We start from the raw sequence: 25,030 nt of genomic DNA on the forward strand, positions 1-25,030 counted from the left end.
GAGAATGTGGTTTATGGCCCTAAAGCGGGGAACATTTTGAAGATGCGTAGGGTCCATGAAAGACTAATTCTGGCCATGTTGACTGATGCTGACCAAGTTCTATGGTATATTTTTTAGTTTAGCTCATCCCGAGCTCATTTTAGTCTTGTTCTAACTTGAGGATAAGTTAGGTTTAAGCTTGGGGTGATTTGATAGCTTACTTTATTTCCTTATTTTTATTAATTTATTTTAGTATTTTTAGCTCTTTTTTATTAGTATTGCATTATATATTCTTTATTTTCTTTATCATGGATCGCGTCGGATACTTTCTATTTTGCATGAGATATTTTGCAGGGTTTTGGAGCTCGTTGCGGTTGCGGTTGGGCTTAGTGGGCTTTTCGATGCATTATTGGGCTTTACGGATCCATCAAAGGAAATTTGGGCTTAAAAAGTTGAAGATTTGGATGAAGTGAGCTTTTGGAGATAGGTCATGGATTCTTATTTTGGGCATGGACTATCTATATTTAAAGCTTGAAGGTGATTGGCCAAATTTGAATCATGTGAGGCATGGAGGGGACCAAGGGAATCTTGGATAGTGGAGTGGTGTAGTGGAGAAGAATGGACCAATAGCATTCCAACAACACTTGCGAGGGTGGAGTCTCATTTGCGCAACACTTGTGCAGGTACCCACACAACTGCACACTTTTGGGCATTTTGGTCATTTTGTTCACCGTTTACCTTAGGGGTTGGATCTTTCAACATTCACTTCAATTTTCCACCATTAGAGACCATTAGAGGCGATTTTGGAGCTTGGATACTCATTCTTCTCATCTTTCTAAGTAATTGGAAGATTCTTGATTCAACTACACTTTTGTGATTGTTATTTTGTTGCCATGAGTGGCTAGTTTCTATATTTTGGTTAACTTTGGCTAAAACCCTTGGATATTTGTGGGTTCCTTTATGGTTGTGTAAGCATTGACATCCTCTAGGAATTGGGGATTCCTTCATTCGTAAGGCTAATCAACTTCTTGAGTTCAATTGCTTCAATTGATCCTTGATTCTGATTAAGAAGGTGTGTTGTGGGCTTCCCCAACCTCCATACTACCTATAAGGAATCTTTGCATATCATGTTTCATGATTGCTATAACAAATTTGGGATGAATGATAAGCTTCATATTGAATCCTAATGATAAATACATAAATGTTCATTGTGTTGAATTGCCTTGGTTAGCCAATTCTCTCTAATATTTGAGCATCTCATCATCTTGCTTAATTGCAAGCTTTTTAGTTATTCAAGTCTTTTAGATTTCAAGCAATCACAACCCCCCCCCCCCCCCCTTTTAGTTTAATTGTAGTTAGTTAGTTTATTTACACTAGTTCTATTGGATTGCATTGGTGATTGAACACAACCATTTCTCCAAGGATCGATACCCCCTTTTACAATTATATTACGTTATTTGCAAACAACTGTTGTAATTTGCTTGGTGGACTTGACATCCCACCATCATTCCAATGCCACACAACCACGTTGAACCAGAAGAGCCTTGCCTTCCTCTTCACCTTCTACAACGTGAAGTCATTTGTTCCATTGAATTTTTCCAAATTGAACTTGTTATACAACACCCCTTCAACAACAGATCTAGCCACTCGAATAATCACAACTTTAATATCAGTTATTAAGAAGACAAGCAAAAAAGCTATAAAACAACATAGAGAATTAATGTGGTTCACTTAATGTGACATATGTGATTATGTCCATGAGCAGAAACCGGATAATTCTTTTATTACTTGACTGTTCTCAAAAGTGATTCATTGGAATCCCTAGCTACTAATACTTTAAGCCGTAAACCCTAGCAAATATAGGATCGGACCCATATAGTTATCCTTTGAAATCGCAATTCATTCGAATCACCAGTTCCAAATCACATTCTAGCAAAAAGAATTTCCCAAATGAGCCCCCAAATTCAAAATTATTGAAATGTGTTGGTAATTTCCCAACTTATCATCTATAGAACCTAATCCATCTTAAACTGTCAGGAACGGCCACCAGAAAAATTGAAAATTGAAATATTGTCCGTAGGAAACCTGTCAGTATTTCTGATGGATATATTTTCCATCGGTAAGAATCCATTGGTAATACCCCTATTTTGTGGTAGCTTGGTGATTGTTGGCACCATGATTGCAAATCTGTGTTGGATTTTAGTTTTTATTTCACCAAATTTTATAGATATAATGAATGAGCTTACAAGGAATTTGAAATTACTCATAAGAGACCAGATAATGATCGAGATGTCTACAGATGATCAAGATCCAATGTATCTGGGTTACAGCTGCAAAATTAAAGTACTCTATGAGTTTATGGACATGTAGAGAAATGAAAATCCATGATTCTATCAGGCATCTAATGATGTAATTGTTACTTCATTAACCGAAACTGATCCTGGTTTGGATGAAGTAGAATTTGGTTCAAGCTCAGAGAAGAATGCAGGTTGTTTAGGTGGAGGCAACATACCCTCGTTACCAAACATCAGAACCACAGATGACATTGTTGGCCTATCTTCAACATGATTTTGAACACATAATAGACCAATGTGTACACACCATAGTACTTCAGAAACGATGCATGATTTGCGTAGGGATTCACTAACCAGTTCAAGGGTCTTGTCATCTTTATAGAGTCTCCATGCCTAATGTATACCATGACATAAAAAGGAAATTAAAGGCATAGCAAATAACAGTTTTAGCTCCTATAGAAGGATTTATGTTCCAAAACTTACATGTCCAAGAAGATTATCACAGTGTTCGTGATGGGAGAATCCTCGATTCTTCATTCCACTAACTATTTCAAGCACCAATACTCCAAAGCTGAATACATCTGATTTTATTGAGAAGAACCCATGCACTGCATACTCAGGGGAGATATAACCGCTGCAGCAGGATCTGATAAATTAATAGAGACAAAAAAAAATATTTCTTTACCGAGTCCAAGATACAAATCAGGTTTATTAATTCTTACTAAGTTCCAACCACATTCTTTGTCTTAGCTCCGGTCTCGTATCCCTTAAACCTTCTAGCAAGGCCAAAATCAGAGATCTTTGGGTTCATATCATTGTCCAATAATATATTGCTGGCTTTCAAATCTCTATGTATAATGCGAAGCCGAGAGTCTTGATGCAAATAAAGAAGCCCCCGTGCAATCCCTTGGATTATATGGAAGCGCAGTGTCCAATCAAGCATTAAATTTCTTGTTTCATTTGAGGAGAGAACAACTAGTCAATTAGTAGTAGCCTGTATTTGATGGAAATTTTAAATCATGTAATACCAAATAAAAATGTGTCTAGGCTTTTGTTGGGCATGTACTCATAAATCAACATGATTTCATTTCCTTGAGCACAGTATCCAAAAAGCTTCACAAGATTTTGATGCTGAAGTTTGGCAACAAATCTAACTTCATTTTTAAACTCATCAAATCCCTGCGTAGAAGTTTCTGATAGCCGCTTCACAGCTATCTCCCGTCCATCTTCCATCACACCCTAATAAATTTTTAGGTTAGTACTAAACAATCATGATCCTAGTTCAAATCTAATTAAGGAACAACACTCTAGTATGCACAATACAGCCATGTATAAGTATTTTACCTTGTAAACTGGACCAAAACCACCTTCTCCAAGCTTATTGCTGACTGAGAAGTGATTTGTATATCTTGCTATTTAAGCCAAGCTAAACGACAGTAGCTCTACATCTTTATTCTGGCTCCCCTCTGTATAATCATCAACAAGGGATTGTACCAGATTACCTGCAGAGTGATACATCAAATTAAACCAAAAGTAGGTAGATGGTTGAACCTTGTGTAGGCATGTATGCTTTTTTGAGTTTTTCCAGCTGTGACATATTATAATGAGAACTGGTGGCATTACCTGCTCTTGGGGAAATTTTTTTCTTATAACCATACAGTAGTACTGCTAATGTCAGACCAACAAGAACCACGCCAACAGAAGTCAAGAGGACCAATATGATTTTTCTTTTCTTGCTTGAGCCAGTTGACTCAGTCATGGCAATTCTTATGTAAAGATCTTGATTTTCCTCAAAGTCTCTGATATCCGTCAGATTTCCAAACCATAGCAAACATCCGCTTCCGCCATTTCTAACATCCAAATTCGCATAAGCTGTACATGAACAATTCCTCTTAAGATTGCATTCCTTTTTACATTCTGCAAGGCTCATGCTCACATTGTACCATCTTTGTCGAGAGTCTGGCAGTGTTACACCTGTAATCTTCTGAAATCCATCCCTATTCATACAGTCTAAAGGCTTTTTTCGTTGACCAGTTTGCTATATTCCATTCTTCGGGGTGTAGTGGTTCAAAGCCGTCAATACAACTGCATATAGGGGACTTGTTAATGTCACATGTTCCATTTGGACCACATTGACCATATTGTGCACACATATCGACAGTAATAGCCGCATATTGAATCCAAGCTTGTATGGGATCAACCCAGTTCAAACGTGCCTGGTGGCCTTGTGGACTTAGATAAGCCCTTGAACGAAATGAACTATTGATAAGTTCCCATTTGAAATATACTTCCTTCTGATTCACAACAAATTCATATGTGTAAAATGGATTAGGCATCTCTCTTGGAAAGCCACTGAAACTAAGACCATTCCATGGCCCAAACCTATATTGTATGACTGAACCCCATGGCTTATAAATGTCTGTGGGTATCCATTTGTATCCATCCAATTTACATATAGACCTGGAGAAGGATCATCCAGACTTTTCCATGAACTCAATGCTATGTCTCTGCCAGAGACTAAGTCCTGCCCAAATTTCATTCCTGGTAAGATATGGTCACAAGGATGATCAAAACTTTGCCATATGAGACTTAAGTGGTCAATGTCACTTTCATTCCTCATAATAAGATTTCCATTATCCTGAAGCTGTGCCACTGGATGCATATTCCCGAACAATACAGATGAATTCGATGACCAGATGTCTCGGCCTTCACCATTGAGGAGCAGCAAACTTCCCTGGCTACTGACTTTGAACACACCAGATGTATTGTTAAGTGGTATTTCTCGGTTCTTTGAATTTCCAGGGCTAAAAAAGCCCAGTTCAGGGCGTGTTTGGCTTAGTTTTTAAAAGCCCAAAAGATCTTTTCCAAAAAGTTACAAAAAGTCAGGATTTCCTAACTTTTCTAAAAAAATGTTTTTCCTTGTATTAAAACTCCAAAAGTTACTAGTTTGCCAAACATCTTTTTGTTTTTTTTCTTTTACAAAAAAAAACTTTTGGCTATGAAAAACTAAACCAAACACCCCCTCAAACATTTCACCACTTGAGATGATGGTCTCACCGTCTCTTATGTACTCATTTGCACCTATGGTGTCCATTTCAGCAGAAATTATGTGGAGCAACTGAAGAAAAATAAGACAGCTGAAGTGATTGCCTTTCATGGGTGTTTCTGATCTCAAAGTGTTTGTCGATCGGTGGTCAATAACGGATGGATATCATGTGTTGTTGAAACTTGAAACCATAACCTACTTGATATACCAATTTTGAATTTTCGGTGATAGGAATCGTCAACTTTTGGTGTATTTTCTCAGCACCCCAATTTTGAGTTTCCATCTTCCATACATTGTTTTCTTAATTTTATATATATAGATATCCGTCAATATCAGTTACGACTTACGATGGAAGTCGTATCAAATTGTTTGTTTTTTGCTTAATATATCGGTCCTCTTCGAACTGTACACCTTTTTCAATTCAATTGCTTTCAATGTTTATCATTGGGCCCTACTGTCCTACACTGATAAAAATAATTTGAGCATTTAGGTCATCCTATTTTCCTTCCCGCGGAGAAGATAACTTGGTGTGACGTCAGCATTACTTCTTTATTTGTAGTCTAAGATTTTTATTTTTTCTTATTTAATGCCTTAATGGACAGTCGCATTATTACGAGATTATTGTGTTTCGTTTTTCCCCTGTAAACTGAACTTTTTTTTTTTAAATTTATTGTAATTAAGTATTTGATAAAATTTATAAATTTTTCAAAAAGCTTGATATATCTTATTAATAAAGTTACTATACATTTTTTCACAAAATTTTCAAATGTTCCCCTTATACACCGCTAAAAATTGAGTTTATTGACATTTAGCATGTGGTAAAGATTTATTTGAATGCTTGCCTAAAATGCATCCTTAACATACTACTTCAAGTTTATTGACATTTAGCATCCCACAAACCATATTATGCTTTACACATATATGGCAAGGAGGTAAAGTTCATGTGTGGTATTTGGTGATTAGTCAAATTAAATGACAAGAGTGAATCCTCTTGGAACTCTAACGAGAAATTCTATTTAAAGTCGTGTATACCTTTCCAATCAAGTTATTACAACTAGGATTTTTGATAAGCCCAAACTAATCCTAGAGTGCTTTTAGTTGATTTGCTTTAGTAGAGTTATTCTGCTATCTTTTTGGCTGTAGGGGTAGTTTGGTCCTTTTGGTATTATGGCTGTTATTGGCTGTTATGTTAGTAGGAACAACACCTGATCATGTTGGCTGTTATTCCCTTTTGTCCTTTTCTTTAGTAGTAGTATATATATAGTACTTAGGAGTATGAGTGAGATAGCTAAGAATTGATTTGTAAGAACTTTGTTCTTCTTTTGGAGAGACTCTCACCTCTAGAATTGTGAGAAAACTATCTTTATGAATATTATCAAGAATTTCTGTTAGTAAGAGTGTTACGATGCCTGGGGTTTACGATAGATTCAACAAGGATCTATCAATTTTATGTTATGGTCACCATAAACAGTTAAACACCATGAAAAGGAAAAAATGCATATTCAAAATATGATACTATTGACAAAACTCAAAAGCATGCAACTTCATGATACATAATTACACAAAAACCATTAATGGTGGCTAAATGTACACTAAGATTTGGCATATGAATACTTATTTCCTACCGAGGATGTAACAGTGTTATAGTTGCTTCATCAACTCCTGAATAAGTGTTGAGTTTAGGAGAATCCTCTTCAGCAAAGAAAGCAGGTTGTTTAGGTGGAGGTAGTAATCCATCACCACCCAACATCATAACCACAGAGGACATAGTTGGTCTATCTTGTGCATGATTTTGTACACATAATAGCCCAACATGTATTGATCTTTTCACCTCTGAGATAACGCATGAGCTTTGTAAAGATGGGCTCATGAGATCAAGGTACTTGCCTTCTGTATACAGTCTCCATGCCTGAATGAAAACCAAAAAGTTAATAAAATATTTTCAAAAGAAGATAACTAATCCATGACATTTACTTACATGTCCAAGAAGGTTATCATTGAGATCTTCATGTGAGAATTCTCTGTTTTTCTTCCCACTCACTATCTCCAGCACCAAAACACCAAAACTAAACACATCCGATTTTACAGAGAAACGCCCATGAAGTGCATACTCAGGTGATATGTAACCACTGCAAAACACCAAAAAGAATGACAGATAAGAAAATGAACCCAATGGTGCACATTATTTAGATACTTACTATGTTCCAACCACTTTCTTTGTTTTGGCTGTAATCTGGTTTCCTTCAAACTCTCTAGCAAGGCCAAAATCTGATATTTTAGGGTTCATGTCATGATCCAGCAGAATGTTGGCTGCTTTGAGGTCTCTGTGTATGATTCGAAGGCGAGAATCTTGGTGGAGATAAAGCATTCCTCTAGCAATCCCATTGATGATGCAAAAACGTTGAGGCCAGTCAAGCATACAACTTTTGGTTTCATCTGCCAACACAGGATTACCATATATATAGATTTAGATTTAACAGACTACTTTTACTTTAAAATGAAAATAATAGAATGATGAAAGAGCTGAACCGAATAGAAGTAAGTCCAGGCTTTTGTTAGACATGTATTCATAAATCAGGATCCTTTCATCTCCATCCATGCAGTATCCAACAAGCTTCACAAGATTCCGATGTTGAAGTTTGGCAACACAAACAACTTCATTGTAGAACTCATCATAACCCTGTTCAGAAGTTCTAGAAAGTTGCTTCACAGCTATCTCTTGTCCGGTTTCCAACACTCCCTAAAGATTATAGTAGTCAGGAATATGATCAGCTTTACTTTTTCTGTTAACTGAGCAAAGATATAACTCAATGCAAGAAGTTACCTTGTAAACAGGACCAAAGCCACCTTCTCCAAGCTTATTATTGATTGAAAAGTTATTGGTAGCCTTGGTTATTATAGATAAGCTAAAAAAATTCAGTTCTAGATCTTCCTTCTCTACATCTGAATAAAGTCTATCAATGGAGTGTACCCTTCGCCCTACAAAATGATATACATGAGGAACATAAATGTGTATTTTTCTGCTTGTTTTACATTTTCCTGAAAAAAAAATGCATCTGTTTAAAGCATAGAATTGTGAATTTTTTGCCTTACCTCGTCCTTTCATGTAAGACCTTTTCCTTTTCATCCTGAAAGCATACACTGCTACAGACATGCCCATCAAGACCACCAAAATTGACAAGACTATGGTGAGTATTTGGATCTCTCTATTGAAGCCAGGTTGGGAGACTGTAAGACCTTCATTTTCAAAAATGAAATACATTCAACGGCTTTTCTTACTAAAGTTATAACCAATCTCATTTCTATAGTAAGCAGTATTATGTATAGTTCGGATTGGCTTCTTTAGCTTTCTTGTCCCTATCTGGTGTTTTCTCCTATCTAGTTCTGATATAATGTCTCCATCATATAGTCTTCCTTCACTAGCCACAAAATATATTGATTCAATCATCTTGAGAGAGGATCAAGTACATGATATAAATATCCTTTAACAACGTGCAAATGGCGGATGCATAAAAATCCAAGGGGGTGGAAGGACCCGACTTGCTAGAAATCTTACCCAAAAAAAAACCGAGAGTAAAAATATGATGTTGTGAAGAAATTTGTGTACCTGTTAGTAGGGATGAAGGCATTCTTATGTAAAGATCCTGACTCTCTTCACAGACCTTGAGATCCATGAGTTCACCAAACCATAGCAAGCATCCACTCCCTCCTTTTCTGATATCTAAATTTGCATAAGCTGTACAAGTGCAATTGTTCCTGCAGGCTATCTCACACTCGCCAAGTGTCATGCTCCTATTGTACCATGAATGTCGTGTGTCAGGAAATTTCATTTTAATAACTTTCCGAAAGGCATCCCCACCCTTACAATCTAAAGGACTTTGGAGCTTACACCCATTCGACCAGTCTGCTATGTTCCATTCTTCAGGGCTTTTTGGTTCAAAACCTTCCATACAATTACAAGGAGGATTTGTGTTGGTGTTACAACTTCCATAAGGACCACAGATTCCATAGTGACCACAACTATCAATCAGACCACTTGTATACACAAGCCAATCCTGACTTCGATTGTTCCAATGCAACATTGATATGCTTCCATCCCACTTCAAATGTATTATCTGAACAATTGAACTTTTCAGCTCGAATTTATAATATACTTCCTTCTGGCTGACAACAAAATCAAGAGAGTATATTGGATTTGACATCTCAGTAGGCAATCCACTAAACCTGATGCCATTCCATGGTCCAAATCTTACATCTACTACTACACCTTGGCTCAATAATATTTGTGGATATCCATTTGTATCTATATAACTTACATACTGACCTGGAGAAGGATCATCGGTACCTTTCCATGATGTCAAGCTCCTGTTTGTTCCTGTTATGTAGTCCATACCAAGTTTCATTCCAGCTAGCAAGGTGTCTCCAGGATAATCAAAACTTTGCCATATGAAATTTGTCTTATTAGAACTACTACTACCATCTTTTACAACAAAATTTCCAGTATCCAAAAGTTGTGCCACTGGATTGTTATTGTACCTGACAGAAGCAGAGGAATTGGATGACCAGATTACTGTATCACCACAGCAGGAAAGCAACAGGAGTCCCTCACTACTGACTTTGAGTTTTCCTGTTCTGTTGAGTAATGGAAAGTCTCTGTTAGCAATCCATACCACTCTACCTGTTGATATCTTCTTGAACCATATTCCCAGGTACCGATTGTTTGAGTTACTGGGGCTAAAAAAGCCCAGTTCATACATTCCTCCAGTTGAAACAATGGTCTCACCATCTTTGATGCCTTGATTTGAAACTACGCTGTTTACAGCAAAAGAACCTGAGAAGAGCAAGAATAAAGAAATGGTGCACAATAAACTTGTGAAAAGGCCTTCCATCAACGATTTACTAAATTATTTCTTCCTCGGGAAAATACTGTCAGGTTGGGAGCGCAGACATAGCTGACCGCGGGCGTGGACCCCATAATTGTGATTGAGATTTTATATTAAAAAGGAACAAAACCTGCCAAAAAAAATAAATTTATTTGTATTAAAGAAAGCGTCTTGGATATTTACAGATTTCACAGCTTATCGTTGTTCACGTGCTCTTTCCTGTGTTGATCTGCTGACGAATGAACATATCTTATCTCCTTCGAGCTGTTCAAATTTGAAAGATTCAATTTAACTTATTTAAATGAATATTTTAGATACTCTGTCCAAGCCACAGCAATTAATATTGCTGCTTGCATCCGACAATAAATATAAGGGATACATATATAAACAATAAAACGTTTGACTACTACCGATTCAGTACTAAGTATTTCCATTTAACTCAGTCACATTCAATCAATCGAATATGTAACTCTAAACCGACATTGTACAGCAATTACAAGTAAAAGCAGTGAGCGAAACATCAAAATAATAATCAACTTATTTGTCAAACAAAAGTATAAGGGTGTGTTTGGATAGGAAAAAAAGAGGTGCTTATTGCTTATTCCCACAATAAGCTAATTTAAGTGTTTGGATAAAATTTAAGTGTTTGGATAAGCTTATTCCCACAATAAGCTTATTGCTTATTCCCACAATAAGCTAATTTAAGTGTTTGGATAAAATTCAGCTTATTATGCTAAATAAGCTAATTTTAATAAGCATCCATCCCCATGCTTATTGCTTATTGTTTATTCCCACCACAAATAAGTTATAAGCAATAAGTTAAAAATCTAATCCAAACACCCCCTAAACATGAACCTCAAAATTCAGTCAGAGATCATGTTCATACCTTCGAATCATAGCATCAAATAATAGAAACAAAATTAAATGCACCCGCGCTATGAGACTGTTTTTTTACCTTCCTCAGAATAACTCGGAATTCAATTCGCATCCCGCGAGCATCAGTAGCAAAGTCAAAATCAAGAAGGAAGGCAAAGTCTCCAGAATTTAGACTTTTGATTTTTGTCTGCTTGAAAAAATCAAAAGAGCGACGAAATATGTTGCGGGTTACCCGGACCGAATGAAGATAAGGTTATTCGGTTCGGGTTATAACTTATAAGGGGTAGGGGTGTCAATTTATGAAACGACACAACAAAAATACATGAAACGGAACAAAATCGGAAGGAAATCAAAATTCGAATTCGTGCTCGTGTCGTGTTCGTGTCAAGATTAAAAAACACGATATCGTGTCGTGTCGTATTCGTGTTCATAAATTGACACGATTAAGCATATAGTTGTCGTGTTTTTCGTGTTTGTCGTTTTTGTCGTGCTATATATCTTTAAGTATGAATGAAATACACTAATAGTTATGTAATATTATCTTTTTCGTGTCGTGTCGTGTTTTAATTGGTTCGTTTTCGTGTTAATGAAAAAAAAACACGACATCATGTCGTGCCGTGTTCGTGTCATCCAAAACCTTGTCGTGTCGTGTCGTGTCAGAAAAAAACACGACACGACTGTCCGATTTGACAACCTTAATAAGGGGGTGTCACGGATTGTTTTTCGAAAGAAAAACCGTAGAAATGGTCGATGTGGTTTCTTGATTTATTTAGGTAAAGTCAAAAAAAAAATTGCGAAGAGGATGTCAATAAAATGATAAGACATGATATCATACTAAAAAAATATCATATAAGTCATCCCATCCCATGGTCTTATAATACAAAAATAGGAAATAAACAACATAATTTAACACCTATCAATTTTCATATCATTGTTTTTTCGATTTCTTTTCTTTTATTTGTTTTTGGAAAAATTACTAATCTAACCAAATTCATTAATGACTTCTCACTTTTTAGCCAAAAATTAGGATTTGTCCCAAACTAGCCCACGAAACTGTAGGTGGTTAAAATGGTCTACTGTTTCGCCCATTTACCTACTGTTTTGATTTTAGTATATAAAAAGTTTTTTTTTTTTTTTTTTTTCATTTTTCACTACAAAACCATAGACAAAAATATGGTTTACTGTTTCCTCTGAGAAGTCTACTGTTTCCCAAATAATAGATTAAAAATGATCTACTGTTTCGTCTAAAAACCTACGGTTTTGTGTTTTTTTTAAATGAAAAAAACACTAACTTTTTTACTACTATATTGTACCTACTATATATTAAAAGAAAAAAACAAACTTTTACAGTAAAAGTTAGTGTTTTTTTTTTCATTAAAAAAAAAACTAAAACCGTAGGTTTTGGACGAAACAGTAGATAATTTGTAATCTATTATTTGGGAAACAGCAGACTTCTCCGAGGAAACAGTAGACCATTTTTTCGTCTACGGTTTCGTAGTGAAAAATGAAAAAAAAAATTATTTATATACTAAAATCAAAACAGTAGGTGAATGGGCGAAACAGTAGACCATTTTAACCACCTACGGTTTCGTGGACTAGTTTGAGACAAATCCTAATTTTTGGCTAAAAATTGTTAATCACTTCTTTAGTTTAGCTAGATTAGTAATTGACCCTTTGTTTTTTTTTATTTATGTTATAATGTTTATAAAAAAAATATAAATCAATAAGATATGCTATTTAATTAAATCCTAAATTAAACATTACATAAAAAAACTAAAAATAATGTTACACAAGAAAAAAATAATATTAAACACAAAAATACAATAGTCATAATTTAAAAATATAAAAACGTTACAATAGTCCTAGTCTAAATATTTATTTTCAATCTTCTCATTCATTTTTCATACCACTTGCACTTCTCGTGGCGTTATATCTTCCTCCCGAGTGCGAAGAATTGTCAAATCATTCGCCATTTGATCTTCCTCTACTTAACGGTCTCGTACCGCATAGTCTAACAAAAAATGTCATTATCAGGTGTTGTCCTCCCTCTTTTAGGCTGAGAGTTCAAGTATCTTCTAAGACATATGTGGATTTAGGAGTAGTTTAAGAATATATTGTATTTGCCGTTCAAAAAAAAAGTTTTGGTTTTGGTTTCTATCTCATTAAGTTTAACAGTTTAACTGTTAATTTTTTTTTAAATGACAATTTTATCCTTAGAGATTATTTTTAAAGTTGTATCTTTTTTACCAAACTATAAGGACAATTTCTACAATTTTTATTTTTAATTTTATTGAAATATTATACATTAACTCTTTTAATAAGTTTTTTCTTAACTAATTTTTATTGGATTAATTTTTTTCTTGGATTATTATATATTATTAAATATTATTTTTAATAAATAATATTCATATATTATTAAATATTACTTTTATTGTTGATCTCTTCTAATTAACTTTTTTTAATTGTTTTATTGTATTAATTCTTTTTTATTATATTATTAAATTATTTTTAATATATAATATTAATTTTTTAATTTTATTGTGTCCACCACAAAGTAGCGGAAGCACGCAAAAACACCGCCTCCTAACATCGAAAATCGGAAAGACCACTGCCAATCTCCTTCATCGGAGGTCCGATGGAAACCCTACCAACCCATTACACCCAATACCGCTAGTAGCCACCTACTACAAGTTCTTCACAATCTGTCGGAATTCTCCATATTTGCCACTAAATCGACCATTTTCTGCTACAACCACCACCATTCGAACCACCAGGAGGTCTGATCTACACACTCCTTGTTAGTTCATCCATTCATTGTCTTCTACTATCTTTCCCTGTCACATAATCTCATAGGAAATCGCGGATCTTCGCATACAATCATGAACTCTCGACAAAAAACTATACAAACTACACTGGCTGACTACCCACACAATGCATAACAAACCCATGAAAAGAAATAGATTGTAGTAGGGCATTTTTTACTAGTAAACTTTTTTAGACCTTACCTAAAAAAATCGTCAAACCACAAAGACCATTTTTGTAGTTTTGTCTTTTCGAAACAACGCTTAAAAAAAATTAATTAGTCACAAAAAAAGATTTGGCAATCTTAAAAAAACAAAATGATTTTTTCAAGTTTTAAAAAGCTTTCAAAAAAAAATTAAAAAGCATATAAAACTTGATTTTATATATATATATATATATATATATATATATATATATATATATATATATATATATATATATATATTTATGTTCTTATGTGTTTATGATTTTATGATTATTTCTGATTTTATGATTATAAGTTATATCAACTCATGTTTTTCACATGAAACAAAAAAATCTATTGAAAAAAATAATTACTCAGTAAACGTTCACATATGTCCAAATAATGATAAAACATGCAAATGGACCCCACGAACGATATAATACATGAAGGTTGTGATATCGGATTTGTTTGTGGCAAATCAGATTCAATGAAATGATATTCCTGACCATTGACCATTGACCGTTTGATCCGGTGACTTCAAAAACAAAATACGGCTTCCAGTCATGCAGATATGTTGTCACATTTCTCACTTTTGAACTTCAGATCATACTTCATCTTAAGGTTTAGGCAAGAGCTCATAAAACTTTTGTAACCGGATTGACACCCTTCTCTCTTAATCCCTAAATGTTGAATCTTTTTGCATGGGGAGAAGTCGGTATATTCAATAGAAAATAATTTGTTGATGGGGACGGGATCTTCTACCAGTTTGGTGTATTAATATACTTCTAAAGCATTACTTGCTCCTTTCCATGTGGTTTCTTCTTTCTTTATAATAAAGGTGTTGCAAGATCATCTTTATATTCCAATTGAATATAACATTCATTCTTCTTATAATCTGATAATCCAGAAAAGTATATCCCATATTATCCCAACCTAGTAAAAAAATATGTATTTCTTGGCACTTGCCTCGATTGTTTATGTCAGCACCCTTGATCTTGATATAAAAGACACATCCAAATACTCTTAAAGTGTGTAAAAGTTACTTCTCAATCTTGTCATCCCTCTTATAGAAACTTGAACCCTATAAAAACTGAATGTCCATGATTGATTAGGTGAGATTTGTAAGACTCAACAAGATATTTTGATAATCAAGTTATAAGAGTAGTGTTATGAATAAACAAGAATAAATCACACACAAAGCCAATGAACATCTGATGACATGGCATACAACCAATTTCTCTGTAGTAACGATCATATACAAGATAGTTATACCCCATGTAATGTGTATGTGTGTCTTTTGTTGTGTTGTGGCCACTATAATACCCATGGAAGGAAAAGGCATACTCAAATATGATACAAATGACAAAAGCATGCAGCTTAATGATACATAATACACAAAAAACAACTAATGGTGTAGGAGAAGAATGTGTCGAGGCTAAATATACATTACTATTTGGCATATGAATACAAATTTCCTACCGAGGAACTAACAATGTTATAGTTGCTTCATCAACTTTGGAAAAAGTGTAGTGCTTACGTGAACCTTCTTCAGCAAAGAAAGCAGGTTGTCTAGGTGGAGGTAGTGACCCCTCACCACCCAACATCATAACCACAGAGGACATAGTTGGTCTATCTTGTGCATGATTTTGTACACATAAAAGCCCAACATGTATTGATCTTTTCACCTCTGAGATAATGCATGAGCTTTGTAAAGATGGGCTCATGAGATCAAGGTACTTGCCTTCTGTATACAGTCTCCATGCCTGGATGAAACCAAAAAGTTAATAAAATGTTTTCAAAAGAAGATAATCCATGAGATGTACTTACATGCCCAAGAAGGTTATCATTGAGATCTTCATGTGAGAATTCTCTGTTTTTCTTCCCACTCACTATCTCCAGCACCAAAACACCAAAACTAAACACATCCGATTTTACAGAAAAGCGTCCATGAAGTGCATACTCGGGTGATATGTAACCACTGTAAAACCACCAAAAAGCATGATGTATATATAAGCATCAGGAAATGAGCCCCATGGTCATAGTATATACTATACATACAGATACTTACTATGTTCCAACCACTTTCTTCGTTTTTGCAGTGATCTGGTTTCCTTCAAACTCTCTAGCAAGGCCAAAATCTGATATTTTAGGGTTCATGTCATGATCCAACAGAATATTGGCTGCTTTGAGGTCTCTGTGTATGATTCGAAGGCGAGAATCTTGGTGGAGATAAAGCATTCCTCTAGCAATCCCATTGATGATGCAAAAACGTTGAGGCCAGTCAAGCATGCAACTTTTGGTTTCATCTGTCAACACAAGATTTAGATTTAACAGATTACTTTTATTATGTAATGAAAATAATGGAATGGTGAAAGAGTTTAACCGAATAGAAGTAAGTCCAGGCTTTTGTTAGACATGTATTCATAAATCAGGATCCTTTCATCTCCATCCATGCAGTATCCAACAAGCTTCACAAGATTCCGATGTTGAAGTTTGGCAACACAAACAACTTCATTGTAGAACTCATCATAACCCTGTTCAGAAGTTCTAGAAAGTTGCTTCACAGCTATTTCTTGTCCTGTTTCCAATACTCCCTAAAGATTATACTCAGGAATTTGATTAGCTTTACTTTTTTGTTAAATGGGCAAACAATAATTTTAGGCAAAAAGTTACCTTGTAAACAGGACCAAAGCCACCTTCTCCAAGCTTATTGTCTATTGAGAAGTTATTGGTAGCCTTGGTTATTATAGATAAGCTAACAAAATTCATCTCTAGATCTTCCTTCTCTACATCTGAATTATGTCTATCAGTGGAGTGTACCCTTCGACCTACAAAGTGATATACATGAGTAACAGAAATGTCTACTTTTCCTTTTGTTTTACATTTTTCTGAAAAAAACAATTCCAGTATGGCATTGTGAATTGTTTAATGTTTTCCTTACCTCGACCTTTGATGTAAGACCTTTTCTTTTTCATGCTGAAAGCATACACTGCTACAGACAGGCCCATTAAGATCACCAAAGTTGGCATGACTAGGATGAGTATTTCAATCTTTCTATTGAAGCCAGGTTGGGAGACTGTAAGACCTTCATTTACAAAATGAAACAAGTTCAACAGCTTTTCTTACTAAAGTTATAACCACTCTCATTTCTAAAGTAGTATTATAGTTCAGATTGGCTTGTTTAGCTTTCTTGTCCCTATTTGGTGTTTTCCCCTATGTAATTGTTGATGTTAAAAATATGAAGTGTTGTGAAAAATTTAGAGTACCTGTTAGTAGGGACGCAGGCATTCTTATGTAAAGATCTTGGTTCTCTTCACAGACATTGAGATCCATCAATTCACCAAACCATAGTAAGCATCCACTCCCCTCTTTTCTGATATCTAAATTCGCATAAGCTGTACAAGTGCAATTTTTCCTGCAGGCTATCTCACACTCGCCAAGTGTCATGCTCCTATTGTACCATGAATATCGCGTGTCAGGAAATTTCATTTTAGTAACTTTCCGAAAGGCATCCCCACCCTTACAATCTAAAGGACTTTGGAGCTTACACCCATTAGACCAGTCTGCTATGTTCCATTCTTCAGGGCTTTTTGGTTCAAAACCTTCCATACAATTACAAGGAGGATTTCTGTTGATGTTACAGCTTCCATAAGGACCACAGATTCCATAGCGAACACAACTGTCTATCAGACCACTTGTATACACAACCCAATTTTGACTTCGATTGTTCCAATGCAACAATGCTATGCTTCCATCCCACCTCAAAGATATTATCTGAAAAATTGAACTCTTAAGCTCGAATTTATAATATACTTCCTTCTGGTTGACAACAAAATCATGAGAGTATATTGGATTTGACGTCTCAAAAGGCAAACCACTAAACCTGATGCCGTTCCATGGTCCAAATCTTAAGTCTATTACTAAACCTTGGCTCACAATTAATTGTGGGTATCCATTTGTATCTACATAACTTACATACTGACCTGTAGAAGGATCGTCAGGACTCTTCCATGATGTCAAGCTCCTGTTTATGCCTCTTACAAAATCCTTACCAAGTTTCATTCCAGCTAGCAAAGTGTCATCAGGATAATCAAAACTTTGCCATATGAAATTTGTTTGAATAGAACTACTACTATTACTACTACCATCTTTTACAACAAAATTTCCAGTATCCAAAAGTTGTGCCACTGGATTGTTATTGTACCTGACAGAAGCAGAGGAATTGGATGACCAGATTACTGTATCACCACAGCAGGAAAGCAACAGGAGTCCCTCACTACTGACTTTGAGTTTTCCTGTTCTGTTGAGTAATGGAAAGTCTCTGTTAGCAATCCATACCACTCTACCTGTTGATATCTTCTTGAACCATATTCCCAGGTACCGATCGTTTGAGTTACTGGGGCTAAAAAAGCCCAGTTCATACATTCCTCCAGTTGAAACAATGGTCTCACCATCTTTGATGCCTTGATTTGAAGCTATGCTGTCTACAGCAAAAGAACCTAAGAAGAGCAAGAATAAAGAAATGATGCACAATAAACTTGTGAAAAGGCCTTCCATCAACGATTTAGCCTCTTTGATTATTGCCTGGCTGTGGACCCGATCGATATGTTTTTTTAAAAGACTGCCAAAAAAATAATTTTATTCGTATCAAAGAAAGCGTCTTGGAAATCTACAGATGATTGAACATATCTTATCTCCTTTACGCTGCTCAGGTTTGAAAGATTCAATAGAACTTGTTTAATATAATAGTTTATCCAAACCACAACAACTAATGCTGTTTGCATACGAAATCAAATATAATCTCTGACCACATACATACCAATAAAACGTTGATTATTACGGATTCAGTATATTTCCATTTAACTCTGTCAAACTCGCTGTCTAAAAAGGGCTTGGAAGCTATAATCCGTTCTCCTAAATTCAATCAATTGGATAGGTAGACTGTAAACCGACATTATACTGCAATTACAAGTAAAAGCAGTGAGCGAAACATCAAAAGAATAATCAACTTATTTGTCCACAAAAGTAGAAACATGAAACTCAAAATTCAGTCAGAGATCATGTTCATACCTTCGAATCATCGCATCAAATAATAGAAACAAAATATAAATGCACCCGCGCACTGAGACTGTTTTTTTTATCTTTCCCAGAATAACTCGGAATTCAAAACAAAATTCCGAATTCGCATCAGTAGCAAAGTCAAAATCAAGAAGGTTTGCAAAATCTCCAGATTTTACACGATTAGTTACGTTCAACAAAGACGTGAGGGGAATTCCATACCTTTGTTTGGTGCCCTCCTTCGTCTACTGTGCACCAGTATTTTTCGATTCAGCGCTTTGACTTTTGATTTTTGTCTACTTTAAAATCGAAGAGCGACGAAATTGTTGCGAGTTAACAGGACCAAATAAAGTTAAAAGTTATTCGGTTCGGGTTATAATCAAAGTAATAAGCTAATTTTAAGACAAAACTGCAAATTTGGTCCTTGTGGTTTGGCAAAACCTTTGGATGGGGTCCAAAAAGTTTCCAGCTTGCACCAAAGGTCCAAAATCATGGTTTTCATGGGTTTTTAGTCCATTCCGTCATTGACCGTTTGTTTGGGGCCGTTAGTGCCTTCACGTGCCCTCCATGTGAGGGCATTTTGGTCATTTTAGGTCCTAGTTTTAAATAATATCATATTTCTCCTTTATATACATACTCATACGCAATCGTCTTCTTCTTCTTCATTTTTATTTACAGAGAAGCAACAAAAAGGGCTTCTTCGTCTCTCAAAGGATTCTTCTTCTTCGTGTCTCGTCTACTTCTACTGCTACGAGATTCAAAAATGATGCTCTGCTTCTGTGGGAACGTTGCTGTTGTGCGAACCTCATGGACTTCACGAAACCCTGGTCGTCGTTTCTATGCATGCCCTAAAATGGTAAGCAAACTCATATTAGGTTATGATATTTCGGTAGTGATGCAATAACTCTTCTACTTTAATGTATTCTTGTAGGGATCCAGATGTGGATTTTTGGGGTGGTTCGATCCCCCTATGTGTCAAAGATCAACTGTTATCATACCAGGACTGTTGAGAACAATGAATAGGTATGAGGTTGAAGTGGGCCAGCTGAAGATGTGTTTGCTTGTCTCGTGGGTTTTGTTTCTGTTGTTTGTGCTGTTTTGGAAATAGGAATTAGAGGTTAGGACTTTTTTGTTGGTAGTAACCACTTAAAAATGTGGTCTTTTGGTGCTAGAAGGTTTAATTGTGGTTTATATATGTTTTTGTTGGTAGTAACCACTTAAAAGTGTTATCTTTTGGATCATTGTATATGTAATGCTTTTATGACAATGGGAAGTGTAATGGTTTTATCCTTTTATGAATATGAAATTATAAAGGTTTGATCTTGACATGATATGCAAGTGTAATGGTTTTTCTGTACGTTTGAATATGCAATTGTAATTGTTTTATATGCATACATTAAGTACATTGCCATAACATCTTCATGCTTTGACAGTATAACATAAACAAATAACAAACAACATTACCAAAAGGGGACCATAACAGATAAATGCCAAAACACAATCATTACCAACAAAGGGCATTAAAGTACATTATCATAAGGGCATCAAAGTACATTATCAAAATGGATCAAAAAAAAAGGCAACAAAGTAGCAACTAAAGTGCATTAACAAGTCTTCACAAACATAAAAAGTACTTAAACATCAATTCCCATCTTTGGCCTTGCAGGTCCTGGCATTGTGACCTTTTTGCTTACACTTACTACATGTCACAGTCAAAAACTTCCTGCTCAGTGATTGAGTTTCATTATCATTTTGACTTTGACTGTTTGCTTGCCTCTTACGTTGCTGGATTTCAATCCTTTCCTCTGCTGTAATCCTTCTTTTCTTTTTTGGCCTGCCTATAGCTTTGTTGTGTGGTGGAGGCACAAGAGTTGTTGGGCAGTCACTCTTAGGCCACATGGCTCTACCTTTGATAGGCTCCACCTTGAAGGAGTACATCTCTTTCCATGTATCAAGCCAATACACCTTATGCACATAGGTGTATAGTTCTCCCACCTTTTCATTATTGTCTGCCATTTCATTTAGGCTTGCAATTGCATGTTTGCAAGGAATTCCAGTAAGCTCCCACTTTCTACAACTACACTCCCTTTTCTCCATGTCCACCACATGTTGATCATTCCATGGACCTTTAACCTGATACTTTTGTCCCCCATTCCATCGTGCATGATACTTACTAGCTAGTGTTGTGTTTGATTCCAAAATCCTAGTACCAGTTGGAGTTAATGGACCTTGACACTTGTTTAACACCTTCATCACATTGCATACTCTCTTCATAAGGTACTCTCTGATGAACTCCAAACAACTGATAATGGGTTTGTCTCTCCCTTTAACAAGTTTGCTATTGAACACTTCACAAAGGTTATTCAATAACATGTCTGAAATTGCCCTTCCTAATAGTTCATTAACAAAACAACAGTTAGTGTATATCTATACTACAGTAAAAAATAAGACAACAAATTGAGAAAATACCTGAAAAATGACTTCTAGCCCAATGATGTGGAGGGATTTTCAAGAGCCACTGATATGCTTCTATGTCATAATTCCTTAGCTCTACCATTACAGCTTCAAACTCTGGTATGGTGGTGGCTGTAGCACACCTCCAAAAATACTCCTTGTATTCTGTAGTCTTAAATCTGATCCTCATGTTCTGGTATATGTGTCTAATACAGAACCTGTGTTCTGCATTAGGGAACAATTGTTCTATGGCTGGTAGAAGACCCTGTTGTCACCAAAACAAAATAAGAAATTAGTCTGTAATGCAACTAGTATGCAATATTAAATGTAACTATAGTACCTTCTGTCTATCACTGATAAAGGTGAAGTTGGAATTTGAAGACAAGTCAAGATCTTCTGCAAGACACTGAAGAAACCATTTCCAACTTGAAGTGTTTTCACTTTCAACAACAGCATATGCCAATGGGTAGGTTCCATTGTTGGAATCAACACCAACTGCACTTAGTATTTGACCTGGGAAAGGTCCCTTCATGAAGGCTCCATCTAAGCCTAAAAATTCTCTCAAACCTACCTTAAAACCTTTCTTCAAAGGACCTAAACACACGTATATCCTTCTGAATTGCCTGGTTGGGGATGAAACCACAGGTTCTGAAACCACATCAATCTTTACAGTTGTACCTTCATTTGTCTTTTGTAGCTCTAGTACATAGTCTCTCAAAGCTGCATATTGCTTTACGTAATCCCCTGCAACATTTTTGGTGGCTAATGCTTTTGCCCTAAATGCTTTCTCTTCTGATATACTAACTCCATAAGTTGATTGGAGTTGCTCTTGTAGGGCACGAACAGGCAGTCCAGGATTAGCTTCAATCTGATCCATAATACGTTTGGAAAGAAATGTTGCTGTGCAAGATCTGATTTTTCGTGTTTGGAGGCAGATGTGTTTCTGATTATAGGTCTTAACAAACCAATAGTCCTGTTCACTTGACCTAGATGCATGAAGTTTCCATGTGCATTTAACTTTATCTGAGTTTACATCTTTACCCTTTACCTTTTTCCCAGAGGTAGGTCCACCTACCCCACTTGCATTTAAAACTACAGTTCCATCACAAACAGCTGTCAATCTACTCTTGTCGTTTTTTGTGAATGAGATATTCCTCCTTGTCTCTAAAGCATGCAGGTCAATTTTGTCTTTCAATTCTTTCTTGGCTTTATATTTCTGCCCAATATGAAAAGCTACCTTGTGCACCTCACCAGCAGAACATAAGGTTTGTTTCCCCAGCTCTTTGATCATTTCTCTTCTTTTCCTGTTGTCCCCTGAGTCCTCACTTAATGAATCCCACTCGTCATTGTCAATTACCTCCAAATCATCTTCTTCATCACTATCTTCATTTCTTTGACCACCCATTCTTTGACATCCATTGAACTCTGCTTCTGTATCAATATTTAGATTGAAATCCTCCATGTCAACGTCAACATCTTCAATTATGTTGTCCTCATCAATCATAAAGTCACTATCTTCATCTTCACTGTTTTGATTCTCAAAATCAATGTCATCAGGCTCCTCTTGTCTCCACTCATCATTGAAAGGAATGTTATCTTGGCCTTCAAACCCATTAAATGGGATGCTATCTTGGTCTTCAAAAGGTTGAAAGTTTGTCATTAACTCATCATCTATGTTGATGTTAGTTGAAAATTCATTGACTCCTTGAGGATCATTATCCATGACAACTCTATACCCCTCATCTGCAAATCCTTCTACACCCTCACCATTGGATTTGTTCACATCAAGTTCTTCATTCACATCAATCTCTTTGTTTAACTCTTTTTCTGCATCAACTACAACAAATTCATCTACAAATCCTTCTACACCCTTACACTTATCAACTTCACCACTTGCCATTGTTTTTTCAGCACCTTCCCAATCCAAGTTAAGCTTTGTACTACAAGACGATGCCCCTTTACTATTTTTCCAACCTTTAGACCTACTAAATTCAGGTGTTGCTGATTTGTATAAGGTTAATGCTAACCCTAAATCACCCTCACCAACATCAATTTGGATTGGAGTTACCACTTCATGAGCAACTACAGGTGATGAGGGTCTAATGGAATCCTGCTTCTCCATGTCTTCTATTATAACCCTTATTGGACCAGTTGGGGACATAAAATATGTAAGCAAGTTCGTTTGACCATGCTCTGTGTACACTTTAATCATTTTGTTATTATGGGTAACATACCGTGAGAGATTACGCACATCATCATCGTTACCTAATGCTCGGAGTCCAAAGTCAAATCCTTCATTAGGCAAACGGAAATGGTAATACATGATTTCAGTACCATCATACCCTAATTCTCTCATCATCAAGTCTAGTTCATGAACAGAAAATTCATCAATGTCGACAACATCAAAGTACCTTACTTGGCCATTAATATACCTGATATTTGGAAACTTTGTGAAACTCCCTCCGTGATGAAGTTCAATAGAGAATATGTTGGGGTAACCAGCTTCAAAACAGAAAGAGACGATTGTTAGTTACAGTTTTTCAAATTTTGAAGCTTGATCATAAAATACAGAGTTTTTCTAAGTTTGAATCTTACCATAAACTTCTTGAACGTTGACAATCTCTCCAACATTTCTAAGTCCCCACATTTTCAAAAGCAGGAACACAATCCAATTTTCAGACGATCGTTAGGGTTTTTGCGTTTGAATCAAGAGGTATGAGTAGAAGACGAAGGAGTGAGTACAGTCTGCAATCTAATTAATTGAAGTGGCGGCAACGGAGGCTACGACCTAAAATGACCAAAATGCCCTCACATGGAGGGCACGTGAAGGCACTAACGGCCCCAAACAAACGGTCAATGACGGAATGGACTAAAAACCCATGAAAACCTTGATTTTGGACCTTTGGTGCAAGCTGGAAACTTTTTGGACCCCATCCAAAGGTTTTGCCAAACCACAAGGACCAAATTTGCAGTTTTGTCGAACTCGCTGTCTAAAAAGGGCTTGGAAGCTATAATCCGTTCTCCTAAATTCAATCAATTGGATAGGTAGATTGTAAACCGACATTATACTGCAATTACAAGTAAAAGCAGTGAGCGAAACATCAAAAGAATAATCAACTTATTTGTCCACAAAAGTAGAAACATGAAACTCAAAATTCAGTCAGAGATCATGTTCATACCTTCGAATCATCGCATCAAATAATAGAAACAAAATATAAATGCACCCGCGCACTGAGACTGTTTTTTTTATCTTTCCCAGAATAACTCGGAATTCAAAACAAAATTCCGAATTCGCATCAGTAGCAAAGTCAAAATCAAGAAGGTTTGCAAAATCTCTAGATTTTACACGATTAGTTACGTTCAACAAAGACGTGAGGGGAATTCCATACCTTTGTTTGGTGCCCTCCTTCGTCTACTGTGCACCAGTATTTTTCGATTCAGCGCTTTGACTTTT

The 25,030-nt window shown here is 35.8% G+C and overlaps 3 protein-coding genes and 1 pseudogene across 11 annotated transcripts; all 4 read right to left on the bottom strand.

Annotated features, from left to right (window-relative positions):
- Window positions 1–2,216: 2,216 nt before the first annotated feature.
- On the bottom strand, window positions 2,217–5,367 carry LOC145090018 (G-type lectin S-receptor-like serine/threonine-protein kinase At4g27290; annotated as a pseudogene). The gene is made up of 7 exons (XR_013701426.1): window positions 5,303–5,367; window positions 3,885–5,077; window positions 3,618–3,775; window positions 3,302–3,512; window positions 2,996–3,248; window positions 2,757–2,907; window positions 2,217–2,666 (listed from the first exon to the last, which is right to left on the bottom strand). The product of XR_013701426.1 is annotated as a G-type lectin S-receptor-like serine/threonine-protein kinase At4g27290 (transcript).
- Window positions 5,368–6,818: 1,451 nt separating this feature from the next.
- On the bottom strand, window positions 6,819–10,436 carry LOC145088362 (G-type lectin S-receptor-like serine/threonine-protein kinase At4g27290). Of its 3 annotated transcripts, none has more exons than XM_079026683.1 (8): window positions 9,856–10,436; window positions 8,927–9,756; window positions 8,413–8,556; window positions 8,144–8,298; window positions 7,849–8,059; window positions 7,518–7,755; window positions 7,298–7,448; window positions 6,819–7,228 (listed from the first exon to the last, which is right to left on the bottom strand). In XM_079026683.1, exons 1-8 carry the CDS (start codon window positions 10,206–10,208, stop codon window positions 6,941–6,943), a joined length of 2,370 nt encoding a protein of 789 aa, XP_078882809.1. In that variant the 5' UTR covers window positions 10,209–10,436; the 3' UTR covers window positions 6,819–6,940. The 3 variants fall into 3 exon arrangements, with proteins under 3 accessions (XP_078882809.1, XP_078882810.1, XP_078882808.1); XM_079026684.1 differs by having other exon boundaries at window positions 8,927–9,727; window positions 9,856–9,994; XM_079026682.1 differs by having other exon boundaries at window positions 8,927–10,435.
- A 4,011-nt stretch (window positions 10,437–14,447) lies between these two features.
- On the bottom strand, window positions 14,448–19,491 carry LOC145088360 (G-type lectin S-receptor-like serine/threonine-protein kinase At4g27290). 6 transcript variants are annotated; one of them, XM_079026679.1, is made up of 10 exons: window positions 19,135–19,472; window positions 18,884–19,023; window positions 17,331–18,685; window positions 17,006–17,149; window positions 16,738–16,892; window positions 16,448–16,658; window positions 16,133–16,370; window positions 15,892–16,042; window positions 15,602–15,827; window positions 14,448–15,154 (listed from the first exon to the last, which is right to left on the bottom strand). In XM_079026679.1, the coding sequence occupies exons 3-10, from the start codon at window positions 18,619–18,621 to the stop codon at window positions 15,129–15,131; spliced, it is 2,442 nt and encodes an 813-aa protein (XP_078882805.1). In that variant the 5' UTR covers window positions 18,622–18,685; window positions 18,884–19,023; window positions 19,135–19,472; the 3' UTR covers window positions 14,448–15,128. The 6 variants fall into 6 exon arrangements, with proteins under 6 accessions (XP_078882805.1, XP_078882804.1, XP_078882806.1 ...); XM_079026678.1 differs by lacking the exon at window positions 14,448–15,154 and having other exon boundaries at window positions 15,253–15,827; window positions 19,345–19,491; XM_079026680.1 differs by lacking the exon at window positions 14,448–15,154 and having other exon boundaries at window positions 15,253–15,827; window positions 17,331–18,563; window positions 19,135–19,471.
- A 1,152-nt stretch (window positions 19,492–20,643) lies between these two features.
- On the bottom strand, window positions 20,644–22,131 carry LOC145088364 (putative protein FAR1-RELATED SEQUENCE 10). Its single transcript, XM_079026688.1, has 3 exons — window positions 21,917–22,131; window positions 21,592–21,841; window positions 20,644–21,512 (listed from the first exon to the last, which is right to left on the bottom strand). Exons 1-3 carry the CDS (start codon window positions 22,106–22,108, stop codon window positions 20,764–20,766), a joined length of 1,191 nt encoding a protein of 396 aa, XP_078882814.1. The 5' UTR covers window positions 22,109–22,131; the 3' UTR covers window positions 20,644–20,763.
- Between the last annotated feature and the right edge of the window lie 2,899 nt (window positions 22,132–25,030).

The sequence above is a fragment of the Lactuca serriola genome, chromosome 2 (assembly GCF_051521515.1).
Source record: "Lactuca serriola cultivar US96UC23 chromosome 2, Lser_US96UC23_V15, whole genome shotgun sequence".
In the NCBI taxonomy this organism is placed as follows: Eukaryota; Viridiplantae; Streptophyta; class Magnoliopsida; order Asterales; family Asteraceae; genus Lactuca; species Lactuca serriola.

Excerpts from the sequence above, each read along its gene's own strand:
- LOC145088362 (XM_079026682.1), bottom strand. The coding sequence starts at position 10,208 with ATGGAAGGCCTTTTCACAAGTTTATTGTGCACCATTTCTTTATTCTTG. Across the intron at positions 8,060-8,143 it reads GCTTTGGTCCTGTTTACAAG|GGAGTGTTGGAAACCGGACA; the intron begins GTAACTTCTTGC and ends TATAATCTTTAG. Across the intron at positions 7,449-7,517 it reads AAGAAAGTGGTTGGAACATA|TGGTTACATATCACCTGAGT; the intron begins GTAAGTATCTAA and ends GGTGTTTTGCAG.
- LOC145088360 (XM_079026678.1), bottom strand. The coding sequence starts at position 18,621 with ATGGAAGGCCTTTTCACAAGTTTATTGTGCATCATTTCTTTATTCTTG. Across the intron at positions 17,150-17,330 it reads GCCTGCGTCCCTACTAACAG|GTCTTACAGTCTCCCAACCT; the intron begins GTACTCTAAATT and ends TTGTAAATGAAG. Across the intron at positions 16,043-16,132 it reads AAGAAAGTGGTTGGAACATA|TGGTTACATATCACCCGAGT; the intron begins GTAAGTATCTGT and ends GTGGTTTTACAG.
- LOC145088364 (XM_079026688.1), bottom strand. The coding sequence starts at position 22,108 with ATGAAGGGACCTTTCCCAGGTCAAATACTAAGTGCAGTTGGTGTTGAT. Across the intron at positions 21,842-21,916 it reads TTATCAGTGATAGACAGAAG|GGTCTTCTACCAGCCATAGA; the intron begins GTACTATAGTTA and ends TGGTGACAACAG. Across the intron at positions 21,513-21,591 it reads GGCTAGAAGTCATTTTTCAG|GAAGGGCAATTTCAGACATG; the intron begins GTATTTTCTCAA and ends ATGAACTATTAG.